General features: G+C 40.0%; 1 protein-coding gene across 3 annotated transcripts in view; it reads left to right on the top strand.

Moving 5' to 3' along the window:
• Positions 1-6,062: 6,062 nt before the first annotated feature.
• The window catches only part of ELF5 (E74 like ETS transcription factor 5), a 17,474-nt gene continuing 12,936 nt past the window's right edge, over positions 6,063-10,600 (top strand). For 2 of the 3 annotated variants that reach the window (XM_044436523.1, XM_044436522.1), the window contains exon 1: positions 6,063-6,189. In XM_044436523.1, coding sequence (XP_044292458.1) covers positions 6,063-6,189 — 127 coding nt within the window. The remainder of the gene's footprint in view (positions 6,190-10,600) is intronic. The other variant, XM_044436524.1, reaches the window with a different exon arrangement.

Here is a 10,600-nt window from a genome sequence, read left to right as displayed (position 1 = left end):
GAAATGATAAAAAGTTACATTTAAATATATAACTCGTGCAATCAACCCTAATACAAAATAATTTCCTCTAAACCCAAACAAGAATATGTTGAATGGCCTTGTTTGGAATGACCTTCATTTGTTTCAGTGACTTCCGTGGGACTGGTTTCCAAATGGAGCATTAAATTTAGAAAAGAAAAAAAATGGAAGAGTTTTTGAACAGTCATAATAAACTTGCTCATTTTGGCATTAAAATGACCATATAATCCTAAATAAATCAGGCCCCCTTTCTTCCAAAACTGTAAAGTAATCGTTGTCTTTACAAAAAATAGTTTGTTCTTTGAAATACAAAAAAGGAGCGGCAAAGAGGAAGAAGGCATTGTGTCATTTCAGGTTTCTGATGGTCAAGCAAATATTCTAGATTAATTATTATTAGAGATCACAACTTTATCTTAAAGCACAGGAAGTTGCTTAGTTTTCTGGTCTTTTGTATGTGTGTGTGCTGGGCTTAATCAGCATCTGAAGCCTGTGAAATGAGCACAATCCAGACATCACCCTGGGAGCCATAGAAGTCTTTGGGACCCCAATCCCAAGGTCCTGTGACTTCAGAGCTCAGACCCCAAATGTTGAGCTCCCACCACACTCGCTTATAGCCAGTTGGTTGTTCTTCACCTGAGGTGAAAACTGAGGGTGCCATGGGGCAGATCTACCCAGGGGTTGGGACTGCAGACTTACACCAGTTCCGGCCTCCTCCCCTCTCCTCCCCTGGTGCTTTATCTAGATGGCTGACAATTCAGAGTGTGGTATAACAGCACAAGAAATCCCATTACCATGCCTCACTCATAGGATACAGTGTGATCCTCTACATGCCTGCCCAGAATATAGTTCAATGGGAAATGTGTCTGTAGGATTTGGGCCTCAATTGCGTTGAAGGATCATGCTGGCTCAGTTTTCTGACTTTTCTGCTAAAGCTGAAGTGTTGGTATTTGCAGCTTTGTCAACAATATAAAATAATGAAGGCTTCACTTCAAATGCTGGTATTAATTGCAACTATGGATATTACTAGTGTCAGTTAAGGCCTTCTTTGTGCTTTTGTACTAAGGTTTCAAACACCAAAATGTATTCATGCAATCCTCAGCACAAAGAACGGAGCTGAATGCATGCTTTGTGCTATTTCTGATTCTCAAAGTAAGCCAAAGCTTTTCGTTGTCTGACTTCTCCGCTTCTGTTCTGTAATTCCAACAGAATATTCATGGACCTGCAACTTTCTCAGTGGCTCTTCAATTGCCATCAATACAAGCTTCAAAAGGTTGAAGCTAAAATTGATCCTTACTGTCACTAAGAAAGAATTTGTGAAAGAGTGAAGCGAAATAGCCAGGAATTATTAGCAGGCTTGTGTACATATTCAGGAGTGCCAATGGATTAATCTTTGTTTGTCTTCTTTTGTTCTGTTTTCTAAGCAAGTTGACTTTTCAAAGGCCCAAGTTGAAGGAGATGTAATACTTCAGTTGCCACACACCATGCCACCCCCGCAGAGAAAGATACTATAAGCTGGGTCTGAAGTCACACAGGACTCCCTTTCTTTCTCCTGCCTGCAGCCCGTGTGCCTCCGTTCCAGAAAATCCACTCCAGAAAATCCCCCAGCCTTTGGGAATGGATTTGGAGGGTACACCAGGGGCTGCAGGCAACATTGCGCCCTGCTAGTTCTGTTGATGGAAGCAGCTCCAAATAAGTCATTAATTTTTACCTACTATCATTATCATCATTCACTAGGTAGCAAACTGGGCAATCTGATGAAAAACTCCACAGCAAGTGCCTCCAACATACTGTGTTAAATTGCCCCATGTTGGAAAAAGGGGAAGACATGCAATTATTCCTTTGCCTTTTAGTCTAATATTCTCAGATTTGTTCCACATTATGGGTGCGATGAGAATGCTGAGTTCTTTACCCATATCTCATGGGCCAGATTTACTGCAATGATGATAAAGAATGAATTAATGTACATTTGAGATTTAGCCCTGTTATTATTCCATTCCAAACAGACAAAAGGTATCCTGAGGTTGTAATATCTGGCATGAAGTCTTAATGCTTCACCAAAAACTTAGGAATGGATTCAAATGCCATTAGATCTATTTAGACATTCATCTGTAAGTCAAGAAGCTTAAAACATTAGTAGGGAAGCAATGTTCCCTTACTATCAAATTATAAGCAAATGTATAAGGTCATTTTTCCATTTGTGTAATTTTGACCTTATTAATTAAATCACCCTAGTAATCTATGAAGACCAATCTGAATACGCAAAATTAGAAGAGCATAATCTATAGAATTATGGAATGTACTCCTTGCAGAGGTGCGCCTGGCGCAGAGTTTATATTCTTTTTGGTGCCAGGTTAAACCCTTTTTATTTAATTGCTATTTTAAAAACGAATACGTTATCATTAACAGTCACTCTTTTTGTTTTTTGTTTTTTTAGTTTTGTTTTTATATAACCTTTTCTGGAATTTGTTATTTATAGGGATTGCTTTATTGTTTTTAATTGTATGTGTTGTGAGCCATCTCGAGATGCTGAGGCATGTGGAGATGGCATACAAAACTTTTAAATAAATAAATCTATGTGTAAAAGGGTGTAGTGCTGGCTACTGGAAACACATGATCTCCTCTTAGAGACCCTTTCAGGAATTATGAGGTGTGGGGGCTCAAATGCAGTCTTGCTGCACTCCTTTGTAATCTGGATCTTATTTGCTAACTGAGCGTCAGCTCCTACCCTAACTTGCAAGGTTATGTCAGTGGATAAATTGTGCATATAATGTATCTTTCAGTGTTTACAATCTTGTTATAGATTAATGCTCAGGAGGAAACTTAAAAGTTAGAGGACTTTTCACTGAAAATATATAACGTCCAGGTGCTAAATAGACAATAAAATCTTCATGCCTTAGCTCTTCCAGTTATTCTGGTATTATTGGTTATTACTATTGGTCATTATAATAGTACATCTTGCTTTAGTTACCAAATTTAGGAACACTATAGCATTATAAGTAATTAATTATGTATTGATAATTAGTATCAGTAATCCTAAAGCATTATTCTGGTTGCTTTGGCAGCAGTAGTTGTACCTGGAATCTATAAATGAGATTAGCTAGCCGTTTTTGTCTAATTTCCTTGTATGAGAGGTGTAACTAATAAATAAGGATCTTGGAAGTGGCAGACTCTCTCAGTCTTGGGTCCCCAGATGTTGGTGGACTAAAACCCCATCATCATGAACCACTGAGTATGTTGGCAGATGATGGGAAATTGGAATCCAAGAACAAATGAGAAGATAAGTGATAAGTTAGAGAGATTTAGTTGGCTTATTCACACCTATAAATTTATAAATAAATAAGTGTGGAAGGCCAGTTCTATGGCAGTAGGACTCTAGAAAATTCAGAGCAGAGTCTTAAAACAGCTGGGAGTCAGGTTCACTAAAGTGAGTTTAAGGGACTGTTAAACATATAAGCTGAAATGGCAAAATGGTGACAAGGTAAATTTTCTGCCTCATTTTCATACAAAGTGCCATTGGTCTACAGCAGGGGTCTCAAACTCAGCTTACCTGGGGGCCGCTGAAAGTAGAGTCTGGGTGAGGCTGGGCCGCATCAAGTATTCCACCACCGCGGTGGTGTGGGCCACTCATCCCACGGCCGGTCCAGGTGCCGCCGGTGCTTTGAAGGCCACAGGGCCCCTCCCCTGTGCCCCGCCTGTCCCAGCAATTGGCCCGCGGGCCACGAGTTTGAGACCCCTGGTCTATAGGGAACAGCTAACGTTTCAGAGAAAATGAAGGTCAACTTGATGTGTTCATTTGCTCTTTTGATCAAATGACAGAAGTTATTTCATCAGCCTCATGATGGGATGGATAAGAATTCTCCTAATATAATTTCCTTCTTTCTTTTCTTTTTCTTCTCAGAAGGAACTACGTGACAGAATCCAGTGCTAACCACCTGTGAGTAGCCACCCCAACAATTCTGGAATGGGGCAGATCTGCAGAGCTCCACCAGCCTGCCCCTTTCCCAGAAATGCGTGTTTCTTGCTGGTGGAAGCACCAAATCACAGTTATGGAAGTGGTTCATACTGCCTGCGCAACAGATGCAGCAGTGGCCTCTCTCATGGATGGGAAGCTCTGGATACTGCCCACAAGGGGAACTGGAATATTCAGAGGCAAGGATGCCTGCTTTGCTATCACCAATCCAGCCTGGCTGGTCTGCTTACATAATGAAGACTGTAATTAGGGTCTTCTTATCTTGGTCTGCTTAGAAGAAAAGAGGGGAAGATAAAAGATCATCCTCCAACATACTGGACCCTGCCTCAGTGCAATAATTTGCAGTTTTCTTCCTTCACTATGTTGTAGTTTGTATTCAGTGAAAAGTTAAACACACCAGACAGAGGTTATGAAGCATTTCAGGATCTAGATCCAAGGCACAGAATGAGGGAAGTACACAATCTTCTGTATGGGCCCATTTCCCAGCTTCTCCCTTTCCTTTTTTTACCCTAGCATTTCCTTCCTTGACATTTTAAGAAAGGTGCCAGGAAACCAACCTCCCAAGGAGCCTGAATTTTCTGGTTGGGAAGCGGTGCCCCTAAATGCTAAAGTGCTCCTCATGAATTAGTTGTGAACCAAAGCTGCCACTTTTGAGGAAATATTTTCAGCAGCAATTAAAACCACCAGATGTGTTTTCAATAATCTTTATGAAAATGACTGCTTGATTGTTCAACACGCCCCAGTTTGGGCCGCCTTGCAGTGTAGAGTTTTGATGTCATTCTGATGGGACAAAATAATCAGAATGTTGAACCCAGAACAGAGGAAAGGGATAGGATAGGTGGGGTGGCAACAACAATACCACAGCAAGAAAAGATAAGCTGTCCCCGAAAACAGGAGTCATTTGAACTTACATATTTTTCAGGATTTGGCACAAAAGTAGAAGTGAAGGGAACTGTATGTGCTGCTTTTCATAAAGCATTTGGAAGTAGCACTTGAACCTCAGCAGGAATGTTCTACTGCTCTAAAACAAGAAACACCCTGTCCCAATTTTGTTATAAATGTTTCAGATTAGCATATGGATTCCTGTTGCTGTTTATTCCAAATTCTTCCGTGGATAAAGCCATGACTGTACTGGAAATATTAACAGGCAGAAATAGTAATGCTGATCACAAGCCAGTGTATGATACAATAGTTCTTTTCATCCTGTTGAATATAACGCCTCCAGCTACACATCAGAAACAATAATTGACTTTCCATGGGAAACTCTGCCAGTAAACCCTTCTTAGGGCATAGCTAAACATTATATGCAAAGGAATGTAGCAAACTGCTAGCAGCATGTGCAAGGAATAAAACAGACTTTCCCAACACTTTGGATGTGTTGAACTACAATACCCAGCATCCCTCAGTCAATAGGGCAGCAAGGTGGTGTAGCACATCTGGTATGCACAAGGATGACGAAGGCTGGGCTTGATTCATATACTGCTAGGAGGTCCTTTTTTTCCCTGCTCCAGGCAAAATGCTCTGGTTTCAAGATGATTCCAGTTGCAACCAGTAGAGTACCTTCCCCCGATCTAGTACCTTCCAGATGTTTTGAAGTTCAGCTCTCATCAGTTCCCACCAGTATGATCAATGGTCAGGAATCCTTGAGATTGTAGTCAGAGAACACCAGGTTTCTGCTGATGTTTTTGTCACTGCTTTCTGTGTACTTCCATGCAAACAAATTATAGCATAGCTTTAACTTTGATCTTGTTATTCTGTGTGGCCAGTAAACTTTTTTTAATACTTGACCAGTTGCAAAGTGATTAATCACCCACTTTTATGGTTACCATTTTTCTAGAAATAAACCAGTGAAAGATATGATTCTCGTAAGCCACCCAAAGAATATTTGCTGGTGGACAACCTAGAATTGACATGAAATAAATAAACAGTAGACAAACAAGAGTAGGGTGGAATACTACTGTAAAACACAGCAGTCTACTGAAAATCGTTTATTTCATTGCTGTGCTATGTGTAGGTGTTGAAAGAATGAACTCCTAGTGAAGAACTGATGTGAATAATAGTGTGATGTTTTAGGATGATGCTGGACTCAGTAAACCACAGTACATTTCTGCCAAACACGATGCTGTGTGAATCTCTGATGTCTTGGTCAGAACTCTTTGGAGCACCTGAAGAAAGCTACCCTCCATATGACCATCAAGCAGGTGGGTGTGTGACTGCCTTCTTAATAAGTGCTTAACACAGGAGCTGCCATTTAATAAGTTTACTCAGTGATTGTATTGAATGTTCCCGTAGCCACGAAAGAACAACCTGGACACAAATACAGATGGTTTCCCCTGAAAGGGTATTCTATCTTTCAGGGCTTTTCCAGATGCTTTACTTTCAGCAGGACAAACATGCGAGCATTTTTCATTTGTTGGGCAGAATCTGAGCTCCTGACAAAAGTGCCTGCTCATTTAGTTTGTTTGCAACTAAACATTTGCCACATCCACACTTGTGCACTTCAGGCAAAGTCAGAACATGTCTAAAAATGTACTGAGTGGATATGAAGAAGCAAGACTGGCATTTGAATCCTGTTACCATAGAGCTGAAAGGAAGCCAGTTCAAGACCAGTCCAAAGAAAGGTGGGTTTCTATCCTTCTTGTATCCATGAAGAAAGCCTGACCAGCTTGAAATGCCAGGTTCTTCACTCAGGGATCATGGGACAGCACAAGATATTCTGCTTAATTGTTCAAAACTGCTGGCACAACAGTTTCTTTGTGTTCTTCCCCTTGTTAGCAGCTAACACGGAAAATAGAACTCATGCAAGCTTAGACACAAGCATGCCAGTACTTCACCCAATGTCCTAGTGAATGTTGGGGCTGTTCTTTCATCTCCTGCCTTCCCTACTTTGAGCAGCAAGGCTCCAAGAGAAATTCTACTCAGATTCAGCTGAACACAAGTAGAATTCTCTGCAGGATCCAGATGGTTTGCTCCCATGAAGCACAAGTTCACAGAGAGATCTGCTTGTACTCAAGCAAATCCAAGAACTCTTTTTCAGATCATCGGGAACCAAGGGTGTGGGTCCTGCATGTGCCTGGGTACTGGGAGAAGGACCAGTATGCACAGTCCCTGCGTTCTATGCACCTTTAAGCCTTGCAAGTTCAAGCCAATGCCTAAACAGAGCTAAAGTATGTTGCACACCTCTCTGTTTCATGTTGGCTCATGGAGATCGGGAAACCCAAGTATGATTCCATCATTTAACATCACATGCCGCATTGTACTAGCCATGACAAGAAACAAAGAGAGGCATAAGTGGAATTCCATGTCATATGCTTTTGGGTTCCATATTAATTCATCAATGGAACTGTCTGTTCAATTACTGAATATTCAGCAATATACTAATCTTTAGCCTTAATCTTTCTGCTCACTTAACTGTCCTTTTTTATTTAGTCATTTTTCATCTCTTTATTTTTCATTCTCTTTTGTCCTGTTTTGAGTTTAAACTTCAACTTCTTCTGACTTTTGAACTTCTCCACAGCCTTGCTTCTTTGTATCTATCATTATTAATTCCCCTCTCTTTTCCCATGGTTCCCTCCACACATCAGATACAAGTTTTCTTGCAAAACCTCAATTCTCTTGTATTCATATCATGTTTGTGTTTCTTTTCAGTGATACCTTTCATATGTAATGTTCACTTCTTGGCTATTTCACCTTCATCCTCTTTTCCGCTTCAACTTTATTTTGATCCTTACTTTAGATTAGCTTCTCCCAGAAATTGCAAGTATTTTTCCCTTACCCATGCTCTTTCCTTTTATTTTAAGTTTAAACTGAGAGCCCAACAGTGAATCCACAGATCCGATTTAGTCTATCCATGCACAGCAAGCATACTATATTTTAGGTTCTTTTTACAAATATTAAATTATATAGGTTTTTAACATCATATTTTCCTTTGGGAGGATATGTGAGATCAGCTACAGCATCCTGTTCAAATTGTCATTATATAATATAAAAATTGGCCAATAGATGCAGTGCCAGTCAACTGACCAGTACATAATTACAGACAAACCCAGGAGTCCAAGATTGGACTGTGCAAGCTTCTCTTATTGCTTGCTTCAGCAGAGGCCTGGAGAATGAAAAAATACTTTTACAAGAGGGTGAAACTCATTTTCGCATCTGCCCAGAAATCCTCAATGGCCTGCTCACCATCATGTACAGTTGGACTAGCCTAATCCTTCTTTGAAAAGGGATGACTCTGTTGCTCAGAGATGCTTGGACAGAGCAAGACTACATGTAGTCCCCAGGTTAAGAACAAGTTCCGTTCTGGAAAAAGTCCTTAAGTCAAATTTGTATGTAAGTTGGATCACACAAGTAACCCAAATGTTAGACTTAGTATATGTATTTATTTTACATTTATATGCATATAAAACATTTAAGAATCACTTCAGTTTTCACTAAAACATATTAAATACAATACAGCATTGTGATAATGATAATACAGTAATAATAAAGGGACTACAGGTACTGAAGAGAGAGAGAGAATCTGCCTGTATGTGTGTAAGTGTGTGGATATACAAGATTGGGGAAAAAATGTAGTAACTTACCTCTCATGCTGAATGTATGTATGAGCTTCATTGTCTGTCCATCTTTAATTTTAATGTAAGCCCAATAGAAAATAACTTGGATCTTTAAAAATGACTGACGAATCCCTCATGATCTTCCGAGGTTCACTGATAATGGGCTGCTAGGGCACCATTGTCCGGTGCCTGCTTATTACATTCAAAACACTTTAATCCATGGTGAAATAGTCTCAGTGGGTCTGTGCACAGGGTCAGAGCTGGCTGAGCATTTCTTGAGCTTCCAGTTACAGTTCCTGATGGATCACAAGGCTTATGTGGAGGAGGGGGCAAATGTGTTGTCTGAAGTGTTGAAGAACTCATTAGAGAAGGTGAAAACATTTCATCTAAAGGTTCTATGACTATCTCTATGGAACTATGTGGCCACTGCAAAACACAGTGCATAGTTCCTTCGAGATATTCATGACTTTTCTCTAGACATATTCATATACGCTTTATGGCAACCCACGCATTCACAAGCATGGGTTGTTCGAAACCTGGATGCTCATAACCCAGGAACTACCTATATATGAATTTCAAAGGTGTGGTGCCAAGTGTAATAGAATGACTACTGATGCAAAGATGAATTGAGCTAATTGCAGGAGCAGCTGAATTATATATGAACAAGACTAAGCACTACTTGCTTATGCCACATCTAGTCTTAGGTCCTTTTTTGCGTGCCACTTTTATGGCCAATACTAAGGGAGGTGCAAGCCAGTTTCTAGGACAAGAAGCCAGCATTCAATATGCTCAGTAGAGAGTGGGACCAGCTCTCTCAAATTATAGGCTCCCAGATAGAGTCTCCAGATTCAGAGGAGGAGGCAGAGGGGCAGTGGTGAGCAGAGGACTTGGCAGTTTCAAGGTTACCCAATGAAGATACTCAGACAGAGCATGAAAACCAACCTGCCTTGAACAGGAGGGAGACATTTTGTAATGTGGGGAGGGGCTCCTTGACCCTGTGAGAAGATGACAGTTGAATCAAGCAGACCAATTAAGAAATGTCCAACTTCCCATCCTCTAGCTCTGAAACAGTGGCAGGAATCTTTCTGAAGGGGGCGAAAGATGTTTCAGTGTGTATTCATCTCCTACATGGGCAGACACTGCTGCCATATCTCAAAGAGATCATATAACTACTTGAACATTTTTATCATGTTCAGATATTATTACTTGTGTGGGAATGTTTGTTCCCACAGACATGCCTCAAATGATAAAGCTCTATTTCAATAAATATCTTAATGGGGCTTAGTAGTTCCCATGTGACAGAAATAGGGTCAGAATCCTGAATACAACTTTTCAGCTACTTTCACATGAGACAAAAAGACCCATTACAATGATCAGTGCAAAGAAATAAAAAAGAGCAACAAAAGGGGAAAAACAAGAGATCTCTTCTATAAGAGCCAAGAAATCAAATACAAATTCAAACCTAGATTAGGAATGATAAAACAAGAATATACAGAAGAACTGTAGAGCAGAGATGAAAAGATGATACATCTCTTTGAAGTGGAAGCCCATGAAGAAGTGCTTACAAGTGAAAGCTGCTCTGAAAGAACTTGAAAAGAATAAAGCACCTTGAGTAGACAGGATACTAATAGAACTGCTCCAAGTTGCAGAAAATGAAACAGTCCAAATTCTAACAAAAACATGTCAAAAAATACGGAAAGCAAATCAGTGGCCCACAGACTGGAAATGTTCAATATGTATTCCAGGCCCCAAGAAAGGAAATGCAAAAGAGTGCAGCACCCATAGGACCATTGCATTAAAATCCCATGCAACCAAAGTCCTGCTCAAAGAGTTGCAACGAAGAATAGGGAGCAAGAGAGGCTGGAGACCCAAGCTGGATTCCAAAAAGGAAAAGACACTCAAGATCATATTGCAAATATGATTATATTGCAATATAGTTTATATTGATCTTTGTATTTTATTTATGTAAGCCGTCCTGAGGCTTTTGCAATAGGGTGGCATATAAATATCACAAATAAATAAATAAATAAATAAATAAATAAATAAATAAATAAATAAA

This window comes from Varanus komodoensis, unplaced genomic scaffold (assembly GCF_004798865.1).
Source record: "Varanus komodoensis strain SLA01 unplaced genomic scaffold, ASM479886v1 scaffold3, whole genome shotgun sequence".
NCBI classification, from domain to species: Eukaryota; Metazoa; Chordata; class Lepidosauria; order Squamata; family Varanidae; genus Varanus; species Varanus komodoensis.
This window is presented reverse-complemented; position numbering and strand designations above follow the sequence as displayed.